This window comes from Bubalus kerabau, chromosome 21, assembly GCF_029407905.1.
Source record: "Bubalus kerabau isolate K-KA32 ecotype Philippines breed swamp buffalo chromosome 21, PCC_UOA_SB_1v2, whole genome shotgun sequence".
Classification (NCBI taxonomy): domain Eukaryota; kingdom Metazoa; phylum Chordata; class Mammalia; order Artiodactyla; family Bovidae; genus Bubalus; species Bubalus kerabau.
The window spans coordinates 33,693,592-33,720,773 of record NC_073644.1 but is presented as its reverse complement, the minus strand read 5'-3'; the positions used below and the strand labels follow the sequence as shown (position 1 = coordinate 33,720,773).

At 39.3% G+C, this 27,182-nt stretch overlaps 1 protein-coding gene across 4 annotated transcripts in view; it reads left to right on the top strand.

Annotated features, from left to right (window-relative positions):
* Positions 1–27,182, top strand: part of TAF4B (TATA-box binding protein associated factor 4b) — a 158,137-nt gene that overhangs the window by 8,155 nt on the left and 122,800 nt on the right. For all 4 annotated transcript variants that reach the window (XM_055559635.1, XM_055559633.1, XM_055559636.1 and 1 more), the window contains exons 2-7: positions 3,207–3,352; positions 12,681–12,788; positions 19,190–19,351; positions 19,454–19,576; positions 21,499–21,588; positions 24,095–24,715. In XM_055559635.1, coding sequence (XP_055415610.1) covers positions 3,207–3,352; positions 12,681–12,788; positions 19,190–19,351; positions 19,454–19,576; positions 21,499–21,588; positions 24,095–24,715 — 1,250 coding nt within the window. The remainder of the gene's footprint in view (positions 1–3,206; positions 3,353–12,680; positions 12,789–19,189; positions 19,352–19,453; positions 19,577–21,498; positions 21,589–24,094; positions 24,716–27,182) is intronic.

Genomic DNA, 27,182 nt, shown 5'->3' with positions numbered 1-27,182 from the left:
ATTTATTTTCTTCTGTATTCAGCTTGAGGTGGCAGAGATGCAAGATGCCGTCCCTGAAAAGTAGCATAGCCCTCACTGGAAGCTTGGGAGAGAGGGACACCCTCCGTTGGCCACATTGCCTGAACTGAGAAGGGAGAGGGGTGGGTCATGGTTCAGATGCCACAGATTCTTGTTGTTCTTACTGAGTTTTAGTAGATTCTTTTTAATAAATTGTCTAGTCATTTTCTGTATGCCTTTGGGAAATTTCTGAAGACTTTAAATAGTTGTTTTTAAAAATAATTTTCACCAGTTATGCTTGTTTTGCTGGGGAATGGCTTTATGGAGCTCTTCGTGTCCAGGAATGGAACTCCAGCTATGACTGTTCTTGCTTGTGCCTACTACTTACATGGACAAGAATTTCTTTACAATAGAAATACTGGGTTAGAGGGTATGCAAATGGGAACCAGTTTGGCACAGTCGTGTAGAGTTAAATGAAGCAGTTGTACAAAACTATACTACCAGCTTTAAGATTGTAAGAGTTTTTGTTGCTACACATCTCTGTAACACTTAATATTGTCAATGGACTTCTTAATTTTTGTCTGCCTAGGTAGACATAAAGTAATATCTCACTGTGGTCTTAATTTACCTTTCCCTGTCATTGGTATCTGTGTTTCTTTTGTGCATTTTGGATGTTCATTCTTCGAATATATGTGAACTAAATTTTTTTTTTTCAATTTTGTGCTTTGTCTTTTTACCTCATGGTATCTTTGGCTAAGCAAAAGTTTTAAAAATATAGTGGTATGTATCAAGTTTATTTAGTTAAGAAATTCTTCCCTGTTCCAAGTTCAGAATGACAGTTTTCTACATTGTTTAAGAGGTTAAAAGTTTTTATTCTTGTATCCTTGATGTCCTTGGGTTTTTGTGCATGGTGTGGAACATTTCATCTTTTCCATATAAGTAACTAATTATATAGTAGCTCTTTTTCTCACTGATCTGCAGTACTCTTAGAAGAATTTCATATGACATATCTGGAGGCTATTTGGGATTTTCTATTCCATTGGTCAAAAGCAAAGGAGAAAAGGAAAGATATAAACATCTGAATGTAGAGTCAAAGAATAGCGAGAAGAGATAAGAAAGCCTTCTTCAGCGATCAATGCAAAGAAATAGAGGAAAACAACAGAATGGGAAAGACTAGGGATCTCTTCAAGAAAATCAGAGATACCAAAGTAACATTTCATGCAAAGATGAGCTCGATAAAGGACAGAAATGGTATGGACCTAACAGAAGCAGAAGATATTAAGAAGAGATGGCAAGAATACACAGAAGAAATGTACAAAAAAGATCTTCATGACCCAGATAATCACGATGGTGTGATCACTGATCTAGAGCCAGACATCCTGGAATGTGAAGTCAAGTGGGCTGTAGAAAGCATCACTACGAACAAAGCTAGTGGAGGTGATAGAATTCCAGTTGAGCTATTCCAAATCCTGAAAGATGATGCTGTGAAAGTGCTGCACTCAATATGCCAGCAAATGTGGAAAACTCAGCAGTGGCCACAGGACTGGAAAAGGTCAGTTTTCATTCCAATCCCAAAGAAAGGCAATGCCAAAGAATGCTCAAACTACCGCACATTGCACTCATCTTACACGCTAGTAAAGTAATGCTTAAAATTCTCCAAGCCAGGCTTCAGCAAATGTGAACCGTGAACTTCCTGATTGTTCAAGCTGGTTTTAGAAAAGGCAGAGGAACCAGAGATCAAATTGCCAACATCTGCTGGATCATGGAAAAAGCAAGAGAGTTCCAGAAAAACATCTATTTCTGCTTTATTGACTATGCCAAAGCCTTTGACTGTGTGGATCACAATAAACTGTGGAAAATTCTGAAAGAGATGGGAATACCAGACCACCTGACCTGCCTCTTGAGAAATCTGTATGCAGGTCAGGAAGCAACAGTTAGAACTGGACATGCAACAACAGACTGGTTCCAAATAGGAAAAGGAGTATGTCAAGGCTGTATATTGTCACCCTGCTTATTTAACTTATATGCAGAGTACATCATGAGAAACGCTGGACTGGAAGAAACACAAGCTAGAATCAAGATTGCAGGGAGAAATATCAATAACCTCAGATATGCAGATGACACCACCCTTATGGCAGAAAGTGAAGAGGAACTAAAAAGCCTCTTTATGAAAGTGAAAGTGGAGAGTGAAAAAGTTGGCTTAAAGATCAACATTCAGAAAACGAAGATCATGGCATCTGGTCCCATCACTTCATGGGAAATAGATGGGGAAACAGTGGAAACAGTGTCAGACTTTATTTTTGGGGCCTCCAAAATCACTGCAGATGGTGACTGCAGCCATGAAATTAAAAGACACTTACTCCTTGGAAGGAAAGTTATGACCAACCTAGATAGCATATTCAAAAGCAGAGACATTAATTTGCCAACAAAGGTCCGTCTAATCAAGGCTATGGTTTTTTCTGTGGTCATGTATGATGTGAGAGTTGGACTGTGAAGAAGGCTGAGTGCCAAAGAATTGATGCTTTTGAACTGTGGTGTTGGAGAAGACTCTTGAGAGTCCCTTGGACTGCAAGGAGATCCAGCCGGTCCATTCTGAAGGAGATCAGCCCTGGGATTTCTTTGGAAGGAATGATTCTAAAGCTGGAACTCCAGTACTTTGGCCACCTCATGTGAAGAGTTGACTCATTGGAAAAGACTCTGATGCTGGGAGTGATTGGGGCAAGAGGAGAAGGGGACGACAGAGGATGAGATGGCTGGATGGCATCACTGACTCGATGGACGTGAGTCTGAGTGAACTCTGGGAGTTGGTGATGGACAGGGAGGCCTGGCGTGCTGTGATTCATGGGGTCGCAAAGAGTCGGACACGACTGAGCGACTGATCTGATCTGATTCCATTGGTCAGTTTGCATAGTCTTGTACTGTTACCATACTGTCTTAACTGTAGCTTTATAAATAGTTTGATGTCATTAGCAAAGTGTTTCACCTTTTTCAGGAGCATCTCATCCATATGTTTAGACTTTTAATATTTTAAATAGCTTTGAGTAACATTTTTCTGTATTATATATTGTAATTAGTAGACATGGAATTCAGTATGTACTAACTATTCACTTAATCAAAGCATTTTACAGCATTGAAAGAAATGAGAGAACAAAAAACGTGAAGATTATGCTTCATTTATTAGCTCACATTTTGTTTTCTGTTAACTATAGGAACCGTTTTGATCAAAAGTAACAGTGGTCAGCTGATGTTGGTATCTCCTCAGCAAGCTGTAACAAGAACTGAGACCACAAGTAACATAACTTCAAGGCCAGCTGTACCAGCAAATACGCAAACCGTCAAAATCTGTACCATGCCGGTAGTATACATTAATGTTTTCTTCATCCTCCTTAGTTTTCTAGCAATTATCTTCATATAAGTGTGTATGTATTTGCCAGTAAAAATAATATAAAAGATGATTCTGCTCAACTGTTTGAATTAAGCTACTTTCCTTGAACATGTTAATTTTATCAAGATGTTTGGTTTTGTCATTTGGTAAAATTAAAAATTTAATCTTCATACTCAGATTTTGTTGTCCTCAAGGGAATGTTCAAAGGGCTATTTGCATCTCTAAATGGGAAGAAAATAACCATTCTATTTCAATTTTAATTTGTGGTAAGACATTAACACTAGAGTTTACGGTATTTATTTTTATCTATATCATATAGGACTTATCTTTAAAAAATTAGAAATCTACTGTAATATTTCGTTAACTTGGCTTTTTTTTTTTTACTTTACAATATTGTATTGGTTTTGCTATACATGGACATGAATCTGCCACGGGTGTACATGTGTTCCCCATCCCATCCTTCTGGGTCATCCCAGTGCACCAGCCCCGAGCATCCTGTATCATGCATTGAACCTGGACTGGTGATCTGTTTCACATATGATAATATACATGTTTCAATGCCATTCTCCCAAACCATCCCACCCTCGCCCTCTCCCACAGAATCCAAAAGACTGTACTATACATCTGTGTCTCTTATGCTGTCTCTCATACAGGTTTATCGTTACCATCTTTCTAAATTCCATATATATGCGTTAGTATACTGTATTGGTGTTTTTCTTTCTGGCTTACTTCACTCTGTATAATAGGCTCCAGTTTCATCCACCTCATTAGAACTGATTCAAATGTATTCTTTTTAATGGCTGAGTAATACTGCATTGTGTATATGTACCACAGCTTTCTTATCCATTCGTCTGCTGACGGACATCTAGGTTGCTTCCATGTCCTGGCTATTATAAACAGTGCTGCGATGAACATTGGGGTACACGTGTCTCTTTCCCTTCTGGTTTCCTCAGGGTGTATGCCCAGCAGTGGGATTGCTGGGTCATATGGCAGTTCTATTTCCAGTTTTTTAAGGAATTTCCACACTGTTCTCCATAGTGGCTGTACTAGTTTGCATTCCCACCAACAGTGTAAGAGGGTTCCCTTTTCTCCACGCCCTCTCCAGCATTTATTGCTTGTAGACTTTTGGATCGCAGCCATTCTGCCTGGCATGAAATGGTACCTCATAGTGGTTTTGATTTGCATTTCTCTGATAATGAGTGATGCTGAGCATCTTTTCATGTGTTTGTTAGCCATCTCTATGTCTTCTTTAGAGAAATGTCTGTTTAGTTCTTTGGCCCATTTTTTGATTGGGTCATTTATTTTTCTGGAATTGAGCTGCAGGAGTTGCTTGTATGTTTTTGAGATTAATCCTTTGTCAGTTGCTTCATTTGCTATTATTTTCTCCCATTCTGAAGGCTGTCTTTTCACCTTGCTTATAGTTTTCTTTGTTGTGCAGCAGCTTTTAATATTAATTAGGTCCCATTTGTTTATTTTTGCTTGTATTTCCAGTATTCTGGGAGGTGGGTCATAGAGGATCCTCCTGTGATTTATGTCAGAGTGTGTTTTGCCTGTCCGCCTCTAGGATTTTTATATTTTCTGGCCTTACATTTAGATCTTTAATCCATTTTGAGTTTATTTTTGTGTATGGTGTTAGAAAGTGTTCTGGTTTCATTTTTTTACAAGTGGTTGACCAGTTTTCCCAGCACCACTTGTTAAAGAGATTATCTTTTCTCCATTGTATATTCTTGCCTCCTTTGTCGAAGATAAGGGGACCATAGGTGTGTGGATTTATCTCTGGGCTTTCTGTTTTGTTCTGTCTTTGTGCCAGTACCATACTGTCTTGATGACTGTGGCTTTGTAGTAGAGCCTGAAGTCAGACAGGTTGATTCCTCCAGTTCCATTCTTCTTTCTCAAGATTGCTTTGGCTATTCAAGGTTTTTTGTATTTCCGTGCAAATTGGGAAATTATTTGATCTAGTTCTGTGAAAATACCGTTGGTAGCTTGATAGGGATTGCATTGAATCTATAGATTGCTTTGGGTAGTATACTCATTTTCACTATATTGATTCTTCTGATCCATGAGCATGGTATATTTTACCATCTATTAGTGTCCTCTTTGATTTCTTTCACTAGTGTTTTATAGTTTTCTATATATAGGTCTTTTGTTTCTTTAGGTAGATATATTCCTAGGTATTTTATTCTTTTCGTTGCAATGGTGAATGGAATTGTTTCCTTAATTTCTCTTTCTGTTTTCTCATTGTTAGTGTATAGGAATGCAAGGGATTTCTGTGTGTTGATTTTATATCCTGCAACATTACTATATTCATTAATTAGCTCTAGTAATTTTCTGGTGGAGTCTTTAGGGTTTTCTATATAGAGGATCATGTCATCTGCAAACAGTGCGAGTTTTACTTCTTCTTTTCCAATCTGGATTCCTTTTATTTCTTTTTCTGCTGTGATTGCTGTGGCCAAAACTTCGAAAACTATGTTGAATGGTAGTGGTGAGAGTGGGCACCCTTGTCTTGTTACTGACTTTAGGGGGAATGCTTTCATCTTTTCACCATTGAGGATAATGTTTGCTGTGGGTTTGTCATATATAGCTTTTATTATGTTGAGGTATGTTCCTTCTATTCCTGCTTTCTGGAGGGTTTTTATCATAAATGGGTGTTGAATTTTGTCAAAGGCTTTCTCTGCATCTATTGAGATAATCATATGGCTTTTATTTTTCAATTTGTTAATGTGGTGTATTACATTGATTGATTTGCGGACATTGAAGAATCCTTGCATCCCTGGGATAAAGCCCACTTGGTCATAATGTATGATCTTTTTAATGTGTTGTTGGATTCTGTTTGCTAGAATTTTGTTGAGGATTTTTGCATCTATATTCATCAGTGATATTGTTTTGTGGTTTTCTTTTTCTGTGGCATCTTTGTCAGGTTTTGGTATTAGGGTGATGGTGGCCTCATAGAATGAGTTTGGGAGTTTACCTTCCTCTGCAATTTTCTGGAAGAGTTTGAGCAGGATAGGTGTTAGCTCTTCTCTAAATTTTTGGTAGAATTCAGCTGTGAAGCTGTCTGGACCTGGGCTTTTGTTTGCTGGAAGATTTTTGATTACAGTTTCAATTTCCGTGCTTGTGATGGGTCTGTTAAGATTTTCCATTTCTTCCTGGTTCAGTTTTGGATAGTTGTACTTTTCTAAGAATTTGTCCATTTCTTCCACGTTGTCCATTTTATTAGCATATAGTTGCTGATAGTAGTCTCTTATGATCCTTTGTATTTCTGTGTTGTCTGTTGTGATCTCTCCATTTTCATTTCTAATTTTGTTGATTTGATTTTTCTCCCTTTGTTTCCTGAGGAGTCTAGCTAATGGTTTGTCAATTTTATTCAACTTCTCAAAGAACCAGCTTTTGGCTTTGTTGATTTTTGCTATGGTCTCTTTTGTTTCTTTTGCATTTATTTCTGCCCTAATTTTTAAGATTTCTTTCCTTTTACTAACCCTGGGGTTCTTCATTTCTTCCTTTTCTAGTTGCTTTAGGTGTAGAGTTAGGTTATTTATTTGACTTTTTTCTTGTTTCTTCAGGTATGCCCGTATTGCTATGAACCTTCCCCTTAGCACTGCTTTTACAGTATCCCACAGGTTTTGGGTTGTTGTGTTTTCATTTTCATTCATTTCTATGCATATTTTGATTTTTTTTTAATTTCTTCTGTGATTTGTTGGTTATTCAGCAGCACGTTGTTCAGCCTCCATATGTTGGAATTTTTAATAGTTTTTGTCTCCTGTCATTGACATTTAATCTTACTGCATTGTGGTCAGAAAAGATGCTTGGAATGATTTCAATTTTTTGAATTTACCAAGGCTAGATTTATGGCCCAGGATGTGATCTATCCTGGAGAAGGTTCCATGTGCACTTGAGAAAAAGGTGAAATTCATTGTTTTGGGGTGAAATGTCCTATAGATATCAATTAGGTCTAACTGGTCTATTGTTTCATTTAAAGTTTGTGTTTCCTTGTTAAGTTTTTGTTTAGTTGATCTATCCATAGGTGTGAGTGGGGTATTAAAGTCTCCCACTATTATTGTGTTATTATTAATTTCCCCTTTCATACTTGTTAGCATTTGTCTTACATATTGCAGTGCTCCTATGTTGGGTGCATATATATTTATAATTGTTATGTCTTCTTCTTGGATTGATCCTTTGATCATTATGTAGTGTCCTTCTTTGTCTGTTTTCACAGCCTTTGTTTTAAAGTCTATTTTATCTGATATGAGTATTGCTACTCCTGCTTTCTTTTGGTCTCTATTTGTGTGAAGTATCTTTTTCCAGTCCTTCACTTTCAGTCTGTATGTGTCCCCTGTTTTGAGGTGGGTCTCTTGTAGACAACATATATAGGGGTCTTGTTTTTTTTATCCATTCAGCCAGTCTTTGTCTTTTGGATGGGGCATTTAAGCCATTTACATTTAAGGTAATTATTGATAAGTATGATCCTGTTGCCATTTACTTTATTGTTTTGGGTTCGAGTTTATACACCCTTTCTGTGTTTCCTGTCTAGAGAAGGTCCTTTAGCCTTTGTTGGAGAGCTGGTTTGGTGGTGGTGAATTCTCTCAGCTTTTTCTTGTCTGTAAAGCTTTTGATTTCTCTTTTCATATTTGAATGAGATCCTTGCTGGGTACAGTAATCTGGGCTATAGGTTATTTTCTTTCATCACTTTAAGTATGTCTTGCCATTCCCTCCTGGCCTGAAGAGTTTATATTGAAAGATCAGCTGTTACCCTTATGGGAATCCCCTTGTGTGTTATTTGTTGTTTTTCCCTTGCTGCTTTTAATATTTGTTCTTTGTGTTTGATCTTTGTTAATTTGATTAATATGTGTCTTGGGGTGTTTCGCCTTGGGTTTATCCTGCTTGGGACTCCCTGGGTTTCTTGGACTTGGGTGATTATTTCCTTCCCTATTTTAGGGAAGTTTTCAACTATTATCTCCTCAAGTATTTTCTCATGGCCTTTCTTTTTGTCTTCATCTTCTGGGACTCCTATGATTCGAATGTTGGGGCGTTTAGCATTGTCCCAGAGTTCTCTGAGGTTGTCCTCATCTCTTTTAATTCTTTTTTTGTTTCCTCTCTGTTTCATTTATTTCTACCATTCTATCTTCTCCGTCACTGAGTGTTTTTGATCTCATTTATTGCATTTTTCATTATATATTGACTCTTTTTTATTTCTTCTAGGTCCTTGTTAAACATTTCTTGCATCTTCTTGATCTTTGTCTCCTGCCTATTTATCTGTAACTCCATTTTGTTTTCAAGATTTTGGATCATTTTCACTATCATTATTTGGAATTCTTTATCAGGTAGATTCCCTGTCTCTTCCTCTTTGGTTTGGTGGGCATTTATCCTGTTCCTTTACCTGCTGGGTATTTCTCTCTTTCTTCGTCTTGTTTATATTGCTGCATTTGGGTGGCCTTTCCATATTCTGGTAGTTTGTGGTTCCTCTTTATTGTGGAGGTTCCTCACTGTGGGTGGGGTTGGACATGTGGCTTGTCAAGGTTTCCTGGTTAGGGAAGCTTGTGTCGGTGTTCTGGTGGGTCAAGCTGGATTTCTTCTCTCTGGAGTGCAATGAAGTGTCCATTAATGAGTTATGAGATGTCAGTGGGTTTGGAGTAACTTTGGGCAGCCTGTATATTGGAGCTCAGTGATGTGTTCCTGTGTTGCTGGAGAATTTGCATGGTATGTCTTTCTCTGGAACTTCTTGGCCCTTGGGTGGTGCTTGGTTTCAGTGTAGGTATGGAGGTGTTTGATGAGCTCCTATCGATTAATGTTCCCTGGAGTAAGGAGTTCCCTGGTGTTCTCAGGATTTGGACTTAAGTCTCCTGCCTCTGGTTTTCAGTCATATTCTTACAGTAGCCTGAAGACTTCTCCATATAAAAGGTTAATGATGTAAAGTTTCTCCACAGTGAGGGACACCCAGAGAGGTACACAGAGTTACATGGAGAAGAGAATAGGGAGGAGGGAGATAGAAGTGACCAGGAGAAGAACAGGGGGAATCAAAAGGGGAGAGAGCAAGCTAACCAGTAATCACTTCCCTATGTGCACTCCACAGTCTGGATCCCTCAGAGATGTTCACGGAGTTATACAGAGAAGAGAAGAGGAAGGGAGGAGACAGAGGTGGCCAGGAGGATAAAAGGGGGAATCAAAAGGAGAGAGACATATCCAGCCAGTAATCAGTTCCCTAAGTGTTCTCCAGCATCCGGAACACACAAAGAGATTCACAGAGTTGGGTAGAGAAGAGAAGGGGGAGGGAGAAGATAGAGGCAACCTGGTGGAGAAAAGGGAGAGTCCAAAGGGGGAGACAGCAGTCAAGCCAGTAATCTCGTTCCCAAGTAAAAATGAGAACTGAAGATTGGGTTCTTAAAGGTACAAAATTGATAACAAATACCAAAAAGCAAAGATTAAAAATCTAGACTAGAGGTTAGATTCTGAAAAATACAATATTAAAAGAACAAAGTCACAAAAATTATAAAATATATATATATGAAGTTTGCTTTAAAAATAGGGTCCTTTTTTTTTTTTGCAAAGTAATAGTAGGTTATAAAAATTAAAATTAAAGGTGTAATAGAGGACTTAAAATTAAAAAAATATTTTCTTTAATTTAAAAAATAATAATAGTAAAAATATATCTAGGACTTTCTCTGGTGTCATTGTGGACAGTGTAGGGTCAGTTCATATTCAGATAGTTCCTTGATCCCGCTTACACTTCTCAGTATCTATATGCCCATTCCTAGGTAGTCCATGCTAACTGCAGGGTTTTAATCTGCTGCAACTGTCACTTCCAAAGCGGTTCCCTCTGTTTATTTTAGCTTCTGTTTGCTGGCCTTTTCAGTATCTAATTTCCACCCTGACACAAGGGGGCGGTGGTGTCCCTTTTTTTAGGCTCACTTGTTCAGTCGTGCTGTGGGGAGGGAGGAACCCTGCAGACAAATATCCCTGGTGTCTGTGGGGAGTGCTCCCAGTGTCTCGCCCACACTGGGTATGCCCCCACTAACGGCATGTGTGCTTTCCCAGTCTACACTGCTCAGGCTCTAGGTTGCTCTGCCAGGAACTGTCTGAGGCAGGTCCTGGGTTGAGTGCACTTCCCAGGTCAAAGCTGCTCAGGTTCAGGTTCTCAGGTACGCCACAAAGGCGCAGACTTGATTGACCCTGTGTTTTGTGCCCTCCCCTGGTCCAAGCAGCTCAGGTGACCAGGTGCTTGGCGAGCTGGGACTTACCGCCTCCCCCGTCCCAGGTGCTCAGTTTTTTGGGTGTACAATGGGCGCACCTTCTCAGGTGTGCCCTGTGTCTCCTCTGGGGAGCTGATCTCTGGCTGCAACCCTCCCGACAGATGTCGACCTTCCAGAATCCCAAGGAGTCTTGGTTAGCAGCGAAGCCTCCTTGCAGTTTGGTAGATGATGCCTCTCTGGGGCTGCGATTGCCCCCTTCTGGCTCTGGCTGCCCTCTCTTGATTACCCCCTTCCGGCTCTGGCTGCCCTCACCTGCCTGTCTCCGGTGGGGGATGGGCCTGTCCGCAGCCAGCTAGCTCTGCTCAGTCCTTTGTTCTGTGAGCAGGCCTGGCAGTGTTTTAGATTAGGGCTTTTCACGTTTAGCTATCCCACAGTCTGGTTTTCTCTCTCAAGTTAGTTCCCTCAGATTGCCCTCGGGCCATTCAGGCCCGGTCCTTACTCTAAGCAATGCAGCCTGCGCCTCCCTGCCCAGCCCCCGCTTGCTAGTGGCGGATGCAGGCTTCTGCATCGTTTCTCCGCTGGGGGTTGCCTTAGGCACGTAATCTGTGGGTTTTAATTATTTATTTATTTTTCCTCCCGGTTATGTTGCCCTCTGAGGTTCCAAGGCTCGGCACAGATTCACCAGTGAAAGTGTTTCCTGGTGTTTGGAAACTTCTCTCTTTTTTAAGACTGCCTTCCTGGGATGGGTATCCGTCCCTCCCTCTTTTGTCTCTCTTTTTATCTTTTATGTTTTTTTCTCTACCTCCTTTCGAAGACAATGGGCTGCCTTTCTGGGTGCCTGATGTCTTCTGCCAGCATTCAGAAGTTGTTTTGTGGAATTTACTCAGCTTTCAAATGTTCTTTCCATGAATTTGTGGGGGAGAAGGTGGTCTCCCCATCCTAGTCCTCCGCCATCTTAGGACCACCCCCTAACTTGGCACTGTTAAAAGGTGATTTATTTTACATACATGATTATCTTTCTAGATATCTAAAGCTTATCCTGTGTGTTTCAGAGTTAAAAAAAAAATATTTTTATGGGCATCTTTCTTTGGTTAAACAGAAAATACAGAATGTAGTATAGTAATGTCTTCATGAATCAGGCTCATCCTGATAAAAAGGTTCATTGTATTCTGTGGTAATAGCATCTTTCCCAGTCTGTCCCAACCGGCTGTGTTCTGTGCTCCCCTAATTTGATTCTAGGTGCTCAACCAGTCATTTTCTCTATTTCTGTATCAGTGATAGCTACTCCTTCCTTTTCTTGTTTGCTATGGGTTGAGAAGATAGGTTAGCAGACTTTTGTTTATAATCACATATTAAATAAGAATCTAAAGGGAAGGGGCATGGATAGTGGTAGAAGATTTAAGAGATACAAACTGCCATGTATAAAGTAAGTAAGCTACATGGATATATTGTACAACACAGGGAAAACAGACAATATTTAAAAATAGTTATTAATGGAGAATAACATTTAAAAGTTGGGAATCAATATATTGTAAGCCTAAGACTTATATAATATTGTACCTCAACTATACTTCAATAAAAATGAATGATAATTATGTGATAAGATGTAGATGTTAGTGAATGTTACAGAATCATTGCATTATATAAATTCCCATTCATGTTAGGGAATCATATTGCATTATATAAATGTATCAAATCAACACATCACACACTTTAAACTTATGCAATGTTATATTTCTATTATATCACAATAAAAATATTTAATTAGTGATTTTTTTTAAAAGACTGAAAGGATATCAGCAATGGAAATGACAGAAAAAAAGAATCTATGTTTTCTGTGAGAATCAAAGAGTAAAATTCAAGATTTTAATGCTGAAATACTGTGATATTTAGGAATCTTAAGTCAACTCTTTACCTGCTGAGCCATCAGGAAGCCCTAGTAACAATTTACTAGTTAGGTTAATAGTAGAAAATATGCATAAAGTTCATAAGATTATAAAGCAAGTTATAACAAAGAAGTTTGTTGTGGTAAAGTGTTTGGATGTTTGCTATAATACTGATTGATTTTAAATTGCTAATATTGATGACTCTCTATCATCTCCCCCTTCCCCAAGAATTCTAGTTCACAGTTAATCAAGAAAGTGGCGGTGGCACCTGTTAAGCAATTGGCACAAGTAGGAACTACTGTGGTAACCTCTGTTCCGAAGCCTTCCCCAGTGCAGGTAAGTTGTGACTTGTGGTCATGTGCACCCTGGTTATATTTTCATATTTTGTTATTATTTACTGTTAGCTATTTCCTGAAGAGAACAATCCACTGATAAATGAGGACACTTACTAAACTGGGAACTGTTGGAAGTATGGGAAACACAAGATGAACATGGTATATATTCTTGGAATATCATGTTTATTTGAATGTATTAAATTAATACAAGGTGTGTCTAATGTTTATGTGTCCCAGGGTCTATAAGCAGGTGCTGGGACAGAATTTTGGTGTCTGGGATGTTTATAAAGGATTGATAGCTGTGGAAGGGAAGGAGAATAGGAGTTTGAACTAAATGCAGGCTCAATAATGCCTTGGCCACCCTGATGGGGAACTCTGGAGCAAGTGTGGCCTGTCAAGAGTTGTCTCACCGAGTGCCACCTTGGTTGGGTGAACCACAATTCCCCCTCTGTGATCATTCACTGGATGTGAACTCTCCAGGGAGAGTTGTGTTCATGGCAACGTAATGCTCTGTAGCTGTGACAGATTCTGAAGGAACTGACAACTGTCATCTTCCTAAATAGCATCCCCTCGGAGAAGGCAATGGCAGCCCACTCCAGTACTCTTGCCTGGAAAATCCCATGGACGGAGGAGCCTGGTGGGCTACAGTCCATGGGGTCGCTAAGAGTCGGACACGACTGAGCGACTTCACTTTCACTTTTCACTTTTATGCACTGGAGAAAGAAACGGCAACCCACTCCAGTGTTCTTGCCTGGAGAATCCCAGGGACGGGGGAGCCTGGTGGGCTGCTGTCTATGGGGTCGCACAGAGTCGGACATGACTGAAGTGACTTAGCAGCAGCAGCAACAGCTAGGATGACACATATCTTTCTTTGTGATGGTATTTCACAGTCTCCTCCTTTGAAGCACTGGGACCTATGTCCTCATACATGTTGGAAACCAACTCTCCTTGGATTCTAATAGGTTTCTTCCTTGGGGAAGCAGAGAAGAGGAAGTTCATAGGGTGTACTAAAGTCCCCACCGCTGCAGCTGACATCATTATGTCCCTCCACCATCCATTCTGGATTCCTCCCATTCTTAACTACAAATTCTGTTGGGTCTTAACTGGTAGTGTGATCAGACTTTTATCCCTGAGGGATCTGAGGTCCAAACTGCAGTCTTTTTTTTTATATAAGTTTATTTATTTCTTTATGGTTGTACTGGGTCTTCATTGCTGTGCATGGGCTTTTCTCTAGTTGCAGAGAATGGAGGCTAACTCTCTAGTTGTGGTGCACAGGCTTCTCATTGTGGTGGCTTCTCTTGTTGTGGAACACAGGCTCTAGGGTGTGTAGGCTTCAATGTGGCACGTGGGCTCAGTAGGTGGTATCCCTGGGCTCTAGAGCACAAGCTCAACAGTTGTGGTGCACGGGCTTAGTTCTGCAGCATGTGGGATCTTCCTGGATCTGGGATCAAACCCATGTCTCCTGCAATGGCAGGTGGATTCTTTACCACTGAGCCACCAGGGAAGCCCTACCACAGTCTTTTTAGGCAAGAGTTGTGGCACTTGTCCATTTATCGCCATAATTGGACAAGGAAATAACCAAGAGCCAGTAAGTGAATCACCCGTTCACTGCATAAACTCCTTGACCTTCACTGTATAAAAGGAACCCTCCTATTCCAGATGTCAGGTCTGTTACCCCTGTCATGGTAATGATTCTCTTTCCTGCTGGTTGGTAGATAATGTGACCTTGAAGTCCCCATGAGGCAGCCATAGTGTCTACTTCCTAGGGACTCCTGTTACGTTCTTTGGTGAAAGCGTGCGCACTGTGGGCAGGAACGGGAAGCACAGAGGCCCCCAGTGGGTTTTTGGGAGTAATAGTAAGTAGATCCATTCATCCTTCTACTCTGATTTTTTGGTTTTTCGTGTTTTTGTCCATATAAAATTTTTTGATTCAGTGAGTACACCTAAGTCTTAGAAGATGGAGGATGGAATTCTGTCTTCAAAGAGTATTGTCTTTGAGTTCTCACTTCACCTGTTTTCTGCAGGCTGTTCTAAACTAAGCAGGCAGCTTCTGGGTCCTGCCAGATGTGACACAATCAGTGGATCCCATGGTCATGGGACCACTGTTGTCCTTCCTTTGCTGTATAGAAGGGACATCTTTCTGGAACATGTTATGTGAAATCCCATGCTTAAACTTGGTGTTTAAGGTTTCAAAATTGTTTAACCACATTACTTCCTCTAACATTAGAGATGATGAGCAGTGAATCTGATTTTAAACATAGTTTTTCTTTTCCCTAATAATAGCTACCATTTATTGAGCACTTAATATGTTGACCACTTTAAGTGTTTTACATCCCTCACCTCACTTCATTTCGTCCTGTGACTACTCTATGAGGAAGTATTATCTCCATTTTATGTGTGTGAAAATAGGTTTAGAGAAGTTAGGAAATTTGCATGATTTCTGCTAATATGTAGCAGAGGGCCATTTGAGTCAAGGTCTCTGTCTGACTCTGGAAACTGTTCTTTATTACCTCTGTGCTGATTGTCCCAAACTCTAGGTTCCCCCCAAACTTGGGTTATTCTAAGGAGATCATTGGGCCAAAGCATGAATTTAGGCCTATTGATGTCTGCTCTGTATTGTAAGAAGTAATTATGTTTCTTAAAAGGGGATTTTGTTTTGATGATCAGTCAGATATGGACACCAAATACCACCACAGGGAAGTATGTGAAAGTGAAGAAGATTTATAATACTGCAGGTCTTAGAAGAGGGGGCATGGCACGCCATTCAGGGGGGCATATGGGAGGAGACCTGGGGCAGGCTCATCCAAACAGGTGGTATCCTGAGAGAGGATGAGGACCTGGGGGGCAAGTGGCTTTGTTGAGAGTTCCTATGGATTGAATTTCACTGGTGTGTTTGAATGGCACTAGGTCACAGTCAGGAGGGCAGAAAGAGAACTTGTAGGAGGGACCAGCCTTATCATACTGGGGCACCTGGGCAAGGTGTTCATAGACATTTGTGGGATGTTGAGGCACCAGGAAAATATGAAGTTGAAGAATTTATAAGATTATTTTATGAAAGATTTTCTCTTTTGCAGTACTTTGAGTATATAATTTCTTTTACCTTTTGAAAAATATTCATCTCTTTATTTTTGGGCTTGCTGGGTGGGTCTTCGTTGCTGCATGGGCTTTTCTCTAGTTGCAGCAAGCAGGGGCTCCTCCTCATTGCGGTGCGCGGGCTTCCCTTGTTGTGGAGCACCGGCCCTAGGAGCACAGGCTTTAGCAATTTTGGCACATGGCTCAGCAGTTGTGGCATGTGGCCTTAGTTGCTCTACAGCAGGTGGATTCTTCCTGAACCGGGAGTCAAACCTGTGTCCCTTGCATTAGCAGGTGGATTCTTATCCACTGCACCACCAGGGAAATCCTATCAGTTTTTTAAATTGTATCTATTTCTTAAAGATTTAGTACATGTAGTTGTTCCAAAATGATATATATATGTGTTGTTCCATTCTTTTCTACCATTGCTCTTTCCATGTGGTGCGTGCATAACTTTTCTTAATTTAGACTGATGCATATTTTAAGCTGGGTCACTCCTTAGTGGTAGGCTAAAGCAATAGAAATATCAGTGAATTAGTGAATAATATCTGTGTCCACTCGGAGAGGTCAGTCAGTTCAGTCATTCAGTCATGTCTGACTCTTTGCAACCCCATGAACCGCAGCACGCCAAGCCTCCCTGTCCATCACCAACTCCCAGAGTTTACCGAAACTCATGTCCATTGAGTCAGTGATGCCATCCAGCCATCTCATCCGCTGTTGTCCCCTTCTCCTCCTGCCCTCAATCTTTCCCAGCATCAGGGTCTTTTCAAATGAGTCAGCTTTCTGCATCAGGTGGCCAAAGTATTGGAGTTTCAGCTTCAACATCAGTCCTTCCAATGAACACCCAGAACATATCTCCTTTAGAATGGACTGGTTGGATCTCCTTGCAGTCCAAGGGACTCTCAAGAGTCTTCTCCAACACCATAATTCAAAAGCATCAATTCTTCGGTGCTCAGCTTTCTTTATAGTCCAACTCTCACATCCATACATGACTACTGGAAAAACCATAGTCTTGACTAGACGGACCTTTGTTAACAAAGTAATGTTTCTGCTTTTTAATATGCTGTCTAGGTTGGTCATAACTTTCCTTCCAAGGAGTAAGCGTCTTTTAATTTCATGGCTGCAATCACCATCTGCAGTGATTTTGGAGCCCCAAAAAATAGTCAGCCACTGTTTCCCGTTTCCCCATCTATTTGCCATGAAGTGACGAGACTGGATGCCATGTTCTTAGTTTTCTGAATGTTGAGCTTTAAACCAACTTTTTCACTCTCCTCTTTCACTTTCATCAAGAGGCTTTTGAGTTCCTCTTCACTTTCTGCCATAAGGGTGGTGTCATCTGCATATGTGAGGTTATTGATATTTCTCCGACAATCTTGATTCCAGCTTGTGCTTCTTCCAGCCCAGTGATTCTCATAATATACTCTGCATATAAGTTAAATAAGCAGGGTGAAAATATAAAGCTTTGACATACTCCTTTCCCAATTTGGAACCAGTCTGTTGTTCCATGTCCAGTTCTAACTGTTGCTTCCTGACCTGCAAACAGGTTTCCCAAGAGGCAGGTCATGTGGTCTGGTATTCCTATCTCTTTCAGAATTTTCCACAAGTTTATTATGATCCCAATTTTAGGCATTTTTTTAGAAATGAGGATCTAGAACCTGGATGACTCTCTGTAGTCTGTTAAATTTGCATACAGTTCATTTCACTGACTATGTGTAACTGATTTTTCACAATTTATTTCACATATACCCAAGCTTTTTTCTCTCCTGTCCCCTAGACATGCCTATCAGTGCCAGTGAGGTCTTGAAAAGCATGGCAATAGCATTGCCTGGTCTTCTGCTGCTGCTGCTAAGTTGCTTCAGTCATGTCTGACTCTGTGCGACCCCATTGACAGCAGCCCACCAGGCTCCCCCGTCTCTGGGATTCTCCAGGCAAGAATACTGGAGTGGGTTGCCATTTCCTTCTCCAATGCATGAAAGTGAAAAGTGAAAGTGAAGTGGCCCAGTCGTGTCCCCCTCTTAGCGACCCCATGGACTGCAGCCTACCAGGCTCCTCCGTCCATGGGATTTTCCAGGCAAGAGTACTGGAGTGGGTTGCCATTGCCTTCTCCTGCCTGGTCTAGCATATACAAAGTTAATGATTAACACAGTTCATCCATTATAGCAGTGTGATTACACATAGTGTAAGGCTGGGATTGTGTAACTCCATGCCTCTTAAGAGGTGCAAGTATCAGGTGAGGTACAGGTAGTAGCTGTATTAGAAAGAGTTACCAAAGACAGATTTTGTGCTGGGACAGGATAAAATATTGAGAAGGAAAGTAGAAACGCTATAAATGCTTCTACTCACAAAAAAATAGGACTCTTCCTGAGATTTTCCTTATTTTGCTTCATAAGGAAAAAGGACAGTGGTCCCCCCGAGGAACTTCTCTCATCAGTCCTAAAGCTGAAGTTTAACATCACTTTCTTAAATATAGTAGTACAGAGAATTAATGGCAGAGTACAAAACCCTCACTGAAGAAGGAGTATGTATTTACTGTCTGTAAACCTAAAAAAGTTTATTAGAAAATCTCCAAAAGGATTCAGAGGAAACTGCATAGTACTTTATCTCAATATGTTTGTCTCAAATATTACCCAATTTGTGATTTCTTGTATTTAAACTTTTATCCTGCAGGTGGTGCTGTAATCACTCCTCTTCCTTTAATAGAGGCTAAAAGAAACACCTGAGATTCTTTTCCATGTGAAAATAACACAATCACATAATATTTGTTATTACAAATTTCAAAAATATTACTTCTCTATTAAGTCTACATAAAAGTGGCTTATCTGAATATAAGATGATCAGTAGATCTCACAGCTTCATACTTACTAAAAAGCAGAATATTGTAGAATAGGAAATTCTGTATTTTCATATAAAAACTTACTATTTCAGATCCTTTTTGGAGACATATTAATATGTTTAAGGACTGTGCGCTTGGCACTGTTTTTTAAAAACAATCCCAAGATAGTATGTACCGTTGCCATCCTTGTTTTCTTACAGACAGGAATCAAGAAGGTTAGCAAGATTAAGTAACTTACCTGAAGTGGATGCTTGGGTGTCAATGAAAAATAGGTAGTAATGAAACCCAGAAATGAAACCTACAAATAGGTGAGAATGAAACCCAGAGGTACTAGAGTCCAGACTTTGTAAATGATTTTACATTGGCTTAGACTAGTAGAGCATAATACAAAAGCAAGGAAGTCAAGATCCATCTGTAGTCTGAAGTGTGAACTGAGGCACCCATGTGATACATGGCATAGTAATGCGTGTCTCAGTGTCTACTGCTTTCAATTTCAGTCTGTGGCTGTGCCGACTAACGTGGTCACAGTTACTCCTGTAAAGCCCATGAATACCATAGCAACCCTGAAGCCTTCAAGTTTGGGAACAGCATCTGCCCCCTCAAATGAGCTCAATCTCAAAACAGAGAACTCGGCCTCTGCTCAGGCTAACCTTTCTCCGGTAAGTTCTCACTTGCACCGTACATAAATCAAGCGCTCTACACGTTTTCTTGAATCCTGTTTTCTAGCCAACATTTGTGAGTGTTTGTATTTCTGTATTTAGACGATGCTAGAAAATGTGAAGAAATGTAAGAACTTCCTCGCAATGTTAATAAAACTAGCGTGTAGTGGATCCCAGTCCCCGGAGATGGGGCAGAATGTGAAGAAGTTGGTAGAGCAACTTTTGGTAAGTTCGGACTATAAAATCTCTGTAAGAATCTATACAACTGGTTTTAAGTGGGGAATAAATAAATATTTTTAAATGAAGTTTATCTTAAATGGATTTTTGGATAAACTTTACTTTTGCTTCTTGAAAGCTCTGTAATGATATAAACGTTAGAGTCGTAAATCTTGTCTGTCTGGTCATTGCCCTGTATCGATGGGGTTTGGTTTTAGGAGCCACTGTAGATACCAAAATCCCCGGATGCTCAAGTCCCATAGTTGACCCTCCCTGTCTGTGGGCTCCCTATCTGCGGATTCGACCAATCACGGGTTGTAAATCTTGTAGTACACCATCCTTAACTGGTTGAATCTGGTTGCGATTCTGCGCACACGGAACGCCGGGGATCCAGAGGGCAGTGTGTGTATTTCTTTTTGTTTGCTAGTCTTGCTTCTCTTAGCCTAAAGACAGCTTTGGAGAGAAGGTTGACTTTTTTGTTTTTTGGTCAGATAAACTTATGTGGGGAATATTTGGCCTCATGGAAAGAGGTAGTTGAGAAAGTACTTTGAGAGCATTTCTCCAGATCATTATAGGTATTCTTTATAGTCCACTGGTTTATTTTGTACCTTGAATGGATCTTTCACCCATGTATGATTTTTGAAACAGCTCACATTTGGTCATCTGGAAAATAACTGGTTCAGTGGGTTGTATAGATCTTCCAAATGTTGACAGATCTGTTTTTTTAAATATCAAAAAATCATACTTGTAATCTAACAAATCACATCAGAAAATTTTTTCAGTACAGAGAAGCTATCAAACTCAGGATTATGGTTACACATTTTCCAAAATTCTAATTTTGGCTTGAGAGCTCTGATTTTTATCATTAGCAGCAAAAACTGACAGTTGTTTTCCTTACAATGACAGGTTTGGTTCATTTGTTTTTTTCCTTTTGAGAGAATGTCTCTCAAAATACCCCAGTGTGAATAACCACAGCTGGTTTGATATTCTTTCCGGTAAACGGAAAAAAAAAAAAAACCAACAAAACACAGCTAATTCAGCTAGCAGCTCATTGGAAAAGTGCTTTTCCTTGAGTATCTTACTTTGGCCTGCTCTGTGTGTGGTTCCCATTAGGTTACACACAGTATTTTAAAAATATGGCTACTAAAGTGTTGAGATTTGGTAAAATTAAATTTTACTTTTTGGTTGAAGACATTTTCAAGTGGAACTGGTTCTGTTTTTTGTTTTTTTTTTTACCATACCTGCTTTGCAATGTAGAATATGACAGCTATTTAAAACTGCCAGCAGTTTTATTCAGTGTTGCTTTTGTACCATTGGTGCAAATCTCAGCACAGTGAAAAAGGCCCAAAAATGATTAGTTATTAATGTGAGAATAATTTAGACCTCATAGACCCCTGCAATGTTTAGAATCCAAAGTGGCATGGAAGGGTTCCTAAGCCCTTTGAAACAATAGCATGTATTTTATTGTGGCCTTGTAATAGCATTCTAGAAATACAGCCTAGTCACAGTTAAAGTAATTTAAAAATTGGCAAGGTAAACCAAAACAAAATCCCAAACCCCACACCAGGTAACTGTTCAGTTTTCTGCCCTAAGTAATGTAGGACTCCTGTGTTTTTACTTCTTAGTTTGTTCTTAACAGACTGTGGTCTTAATTCTGTCGCCTTGCCATTTAGCCAGCTCTCATCTCACTTTCACTTTGCTTACTGAGATCTTAAAAAATAATAATAATTGCTTCATTGTATTCTATATGAAAAGAGCATCTGTTTATTCACTTTGTAGGGGACACAAAAAAAAACCCACCTGTATTTAATGATAGACTTTGACTTTATCACTGTTGGAAGCTTGCTATATCTCCAGTCATGAATTACACACTTTTCCTCTTGTAAAATATTTGTAAACCTAAAAGTATTTTTCTTTTTCCTATTCTTCAGGATGCAAAAATTGAAGCAGAAGAGTTTACTAGACAACTGTATGTTGAACTCAAGTCTTCACCTCAGCCTCACCTAGTTCCTTTCCTTAAGGTAAAGTTATGTGTTACTTTGAAGAAATTGTTTGGATTGGATTACTTTAAAGTAATTTAAAATCTGAATATTTCAATATGACAGCAACTTAATATGAAGATAGTAACAGTAGGAGAAACCTTTAGGGCTGTTGTAATCTGTAAAGCACATTGATAATCCATATTCTTTGGATTGGAACATGCTGAGAAAACAAAAGTAACATCTTCATGAATATAACTTAATGATTATATTATTTAATGCTTGTATCCTGAAAGATTCTTAACTTAAAAAAAGTAGGGTCTCTTCTTTGTCCTACTATTTCTTAGTGTCAGAAATAGTCAACCTCGTGGTGCCAAATTTAGTGGGAAAACTGTTATATTTTGGGTTAGGGAAAGCTATTATCTTTAAAAATTAATTTATAATGTTAGGCATTCTCTTCTCTAAGATTTATTGAATTAAATAGATTTTGATGGAGAACAATATCTTTGATAACAAGAGCTTTGATTGGCAGACTGAAAAATTATGTTCCTTTTGTATATTTAGTAGCTGGAAAAGAGTTGACTTGAAAGTTATAAAGTTATTAAAGACCTGGGATTATAGTAAACCAAGAGTCCTCCCATACATTTTGAAATAACAGAATGAAGAGTTGCCTTTAGAAATTTGGCATGGTTGTCTAGGGGAGAGGAGTGAGACTTCGTGGAGATGAAAGAAGAGTGGGAAAGGGGTTGGGGCACCACTGTTTCCGAAGGCTATTAAGATAGTAGAAATTGTCACCAGGAGGCTGACCATGTTAATTAGGAGGGTGCCAGATAGCTGATCTGAACTGAGAGTGTTTTAGCCAGACCAGTCTTGGTCTGGGAAGGGAAGATTAAAGAGTTAGCACAGTGCTGAACGTCAGATGATGCTGAACATCAGATACCATTTCCAGGTAGCCCTCATGATTGGGAAGTCGGCAGCAGTTCTTCCTTAGGTGCTTTCAGTGCAAAAGGTCTGTGAGCTCTAGGTGCTCTGTGTGACACTGACACTGTGTAACAAGAGTCTATGTTTCATACTCGAGACACTGTAGGGGAGAAGAAGGGGGATAAGTAAGTACCTACTATGTGTTCTGTGCTTTGCTAGCTACTTCTGTTTTTTTTAAATTCGCATTGTTTGGATTTAATTTTCCATTTTGGAGGTGAGAAAATTGTTCAAGTTAACTTTTGATTAAACACACAGGCCTAGAATTTAGCCTGACACTATGGCCTATGAAACACTACTTTGAAGTTATCAAATATTACCATTATTTGCACTTTGTATAGTTTTCTGAGGACTGTAACAGAGTCATTTTTTTTTTTCTTGAGAATATTTTTTTCATATCCTTGAGCACTCTGGTGGTTGGATGGTGCACTGGGATGAGGGATTTGGCATTTAAGCTTAACTCTGGCCAGATAATCAAGAGATAATTTAGCATACATATTGTATTTATTTAACATACATATTTTTATTGCTATCTCTTTAAGTCATATTACTTTAACATGTCTTTCCAATTGTGTTTTTTTCCCAGGTGTCCTCCATCTTTGATTTCTTACTTAAATTTAACTAATCACATCACTTCATATGTTCATGTATTTTCAAAGCAGCTTATTTTCTCCCGTTTTTACAGTTTGAGAAAATAACGTTGAGAGACTTTCTTTCCTTTGATACTATTTATAGATATATAATTGAAAATTTTCAGTTTAAAATTTTTTCAATCTTTTTAAATAAAAAAAGTAAAAGAAGTAACTAAAAGGAAAAGAAGGGAAGAGGGGCCATAGTTCTCATTTGCTTCTTAAGTAAAGGTGGTCTGATTGAATTTAAGTACCAAAACATGGAAATCTTCCAAAACAGCTCAAGAATTCACCAAAAGATAGTCTACTCGCCTTCTCCTTTTTTATCTTTTTTTCTAACTTAAAAACAAAAGCAAATAAAAATCCCAGGGATGAAAAGGGAGAACCTTCTACTTTTTAGTTTAAGCTGTTTTTATTTTTTTCAGCAAGATACAAAGAGACCCAAACTTTAAATCCAGTCAGAAAATACTCTAGCTCAATTAAGAAAATTGTCCTTGTTTCTGTTAGTTTTATTTTCATGTAAAGACTGTTCAGAGTTTGAAAGTTATTTAACAAAAACGTTTTTTTAAGATTCTGCTGTCCTGTAAACAAACTTGTAGATATTGAAGTTATGAGTGATCTATTAATGGGGTTTAGATAAATACAAATAAGTAAGATAAAGTGTTTTATTTTACCGTACTAATATTTGATACCAAATTGATACTATGGTCTATAAGCTTAATACTGAGACATAATACTTAGGAATTGAAAAATGAAGCACTTTGGAGCTTTATTTATATCCTGGATATTGACAAAAGGTAAATGATTGATAACAGATTTCCTCAGGTGAAACATTGATATACTTTTTATGTTGTCGAGATATGACACACAAAGTAGTTCTATTTTACTAGAGCTCACTTACTCAGTTATCAGTGCTGTTTTTTTTCCTTTCTTGTTTCTAGAAAAGTGTGATTGCCTTACGACAATTGATGCCCAATGCCCAGAGCTTTATTCAGCAGTGCGTTCAGCAGACTTCTAGCGAGGTGGTCACTACTACCTGTCCCACAACATCAACGCCTTCTCCCGTGGTAACAACAGCAGCTTCTTCCATCCAGGCTGAGAAGCCTGCTGTTGTTGGTTCAGAAGCAGCGGTGCCTGGAGTTGTGTCTGTACAGACTCTGAAACCACTTGCTGGTCCAGAGGGAGCAAAAACTGGAGTCGTGACTCTTCACTCTGTGGGTCCGGCTGCTGTGCCTGGAGGGACAACAGCTGGAACTGTCGTGCTGCAGACTCCAAAACCTCTGGTGACATCCCTGCAGAACACGGTGACAGCAGTCTCTCTGCAGCCTGAAAAGCCGGTTGTCTCCGGGACAGCAGTGACGCTGGCGCTCCCCTCGGTACCTTTTGGAAAAACCTCAGCAGCAGCTGTTTGCATTCCGTCCGTGAAACCCATTCTTACTTCCGCTGGGACCACGTCCAACAAGCCCGTCCTTGGCCCTCCACTCCAAATCAAACTCGCGCAGCCAGGCCCCGTGCTTGCGCAGCCAGCCAGTATCCCACAGGCAGTTAAAGTCAAACAACTAGTGAGTATCTTTTCATTTCTTCCTCAGTTTCTTCTTTAGAAAAAGTCCGACATTCAGAAAACTGGCAAGACTAGTAAAATCAACCCCTGTGTACCCTTGACCATTGTTGATCAGTTGATAACGTTGGAACATGTTGGCTTTGTCTCTTTCCCCTCTATTCACAAGCAAACACACACATAATTTTTTTCCTGAACCATTTAAGAGTTGTTTGCAGAAATTGTGACTTTGCACCATTAAATACCATGTATCTCTTAAGGAAAAGGGTTTCTTTTTCTTTGCATTAACTGCAACGTACTATCACTCATGGGAAGTTATTACAGGCACAATATTTCCTTTGTTGTCCCAACAAGTTCCTGGCTAGTTTGCTTCCTGATGTTGTTTCTAGTAAAGAATTGCATATTACCCTTATTTGTCATTTTTTTTTTTCAGACTCCCTTAATTTAGAACGGTTCTTAGCCTTTTGTGGTTGTTCATTGTGTTGTAATAATTTTAAGTGCTAGTTGTTTTTCAGAATATCCTTTTGTGTAATCTTTTCCTCAAGATTAGACTCAGATTAGTTATTTTTGGTAGGCTTGTTATTAATACATAGGTGATGTTATGGTAACATTTCTTTTAAAAATTGCTAAGGAGAGAAGGTGACAATGAGGGGAGTAGATGAGTAAAAAGTGGTGTTTTCTCCTGAACTCTGTAAGTTGGGAAGTTCTTAGGTAAAAGAACTTGGGTGAAATCTGAGCTGTTTATCTATTCGTGTTTAGATAAACCTTACTCAAGACCAGTTTTATCAGAAGACTGAAAGTACTTTTAAGCTGTGGGAGACAGTACATGGTGAATTAATTGAAATTTATGTTTTTTAAAAAAAAGTTCTCACCTACCTTGTCCTATAACAGAACTGTTTTTTTTTTTATTTTTGGTGATTGCACCTGTTCTTTATAAACCTCCATGTTAACGGCTATGTTTTGAGTCTCTTTGTTTTAGTGTTTTCTGCTTTTTTGGAGTAGTAAAATCTAAGTAAACTTCTCAGCCTTGTTTATGTGATCAGGACAAAACATTAGTATATGTGGGTGATGGTCTTTGAGGCAGAGGGCAAACCTTGGGTGTAGAATGAAGGTGTAGAATGAAAGAGGAAAGATCAGTTTGGACAGTAGTCAGACTTTTTTTTTTTTCATCCCTTCCTACTCTGGCTCTGATTTTTAAGTGGAAAAATGTACCTGCCTCATTATGTTTCTCCTGGGTGTCTGAATTTAATATAAGAGATAAAATTTTCTTTAGAAGCAGTGATTCTTAAACATCTATCTGAACAGCCAGGTTTGGGAGGTGCTGGAACCGTAAATGCCCCAGTGGAAGGTTGCTTTTGGTAACACTGAAGAGAATGGATACCCTAAATGCCCCAGTGGAAGGTCACTTTGGTAACACTGGAGAGAATGGAGATCCTCTCTATGCGTCATAGCTGATTCTTAAATTAGTGCTCATCTTTATTGAAAATCTATAGCATATCCACCCCTAAGTGATATAACACTCCATAGCTACATAGAGTTTTAAAAACATATCTTATATGCAGTATGGATTTTGAAATAATTTTGATGAAGGTAAGACAGGGAGAAAACTAAGAATCCCAGAATTTTAAGGGAACAATCTGCTGGCACTCAACAAGCAATAGATCTCAAAGTAGAATCCATTGTCTTTGCTATTAGATTATGGTGCTCATGGCAAGAACTTCTAGGTTTCTAGAATGTCTTGAAACAGAAAACTGTCAGGTAATAATATCTTGTGGCCTGCAAGGTGACTCAGTGGTAAAGAATCCACCTGCCATGCTGGAGGCACAGGTTCGATCCCCGGGTCAGGAAGATCTCCTCCTGGAGAAGGAGATGACAGCCCACTCCTGTATTCTTGCCTGGGAAATCCCATGGACAGAGGAGCCTGGCAGGCTACAGTCCATAGGGTCACAAAGAGTTGGACATGACTTAGCAACTAAGCAACAATAATATCTTGACAGCATTTACACTGTTATACATTAGAAACTATTTCAATCAAGAAAAATGTAACAAAATCCATTGGTAAATTTTAGGGATTTTTAAACTTCTACTTTCATTCTTAAAAGAATGGCAATGATTTAGTTTTCTTATGAATTCTGCTTTCTTGTTTGGCCTTTGTTTCAATTTTAGTCAACAGATTTCATGTCAGTATTCCTACCTTCCTGTTTAAAACAGCAAAAACCAGAGCAGCTAGACTCTGAAGATGCATTGTAATCTGTTTTACAGCAGATTTTTACCTGGGGCACAAAACAGCATAAGCTGTTCTATATGGTAATGCCACAGAGAGGATTGAACTTGAATGCTCTTTCAAATCAACTAATTTAGAAAATTAGTATTACTTAGGTTTGAAATAGTATTACTCAGGTAGTTTAAGAATATCATCAGTGAATTCATTACAAACCATAGTCCAATTTAATCCTGGGTTTGAAGCGAGG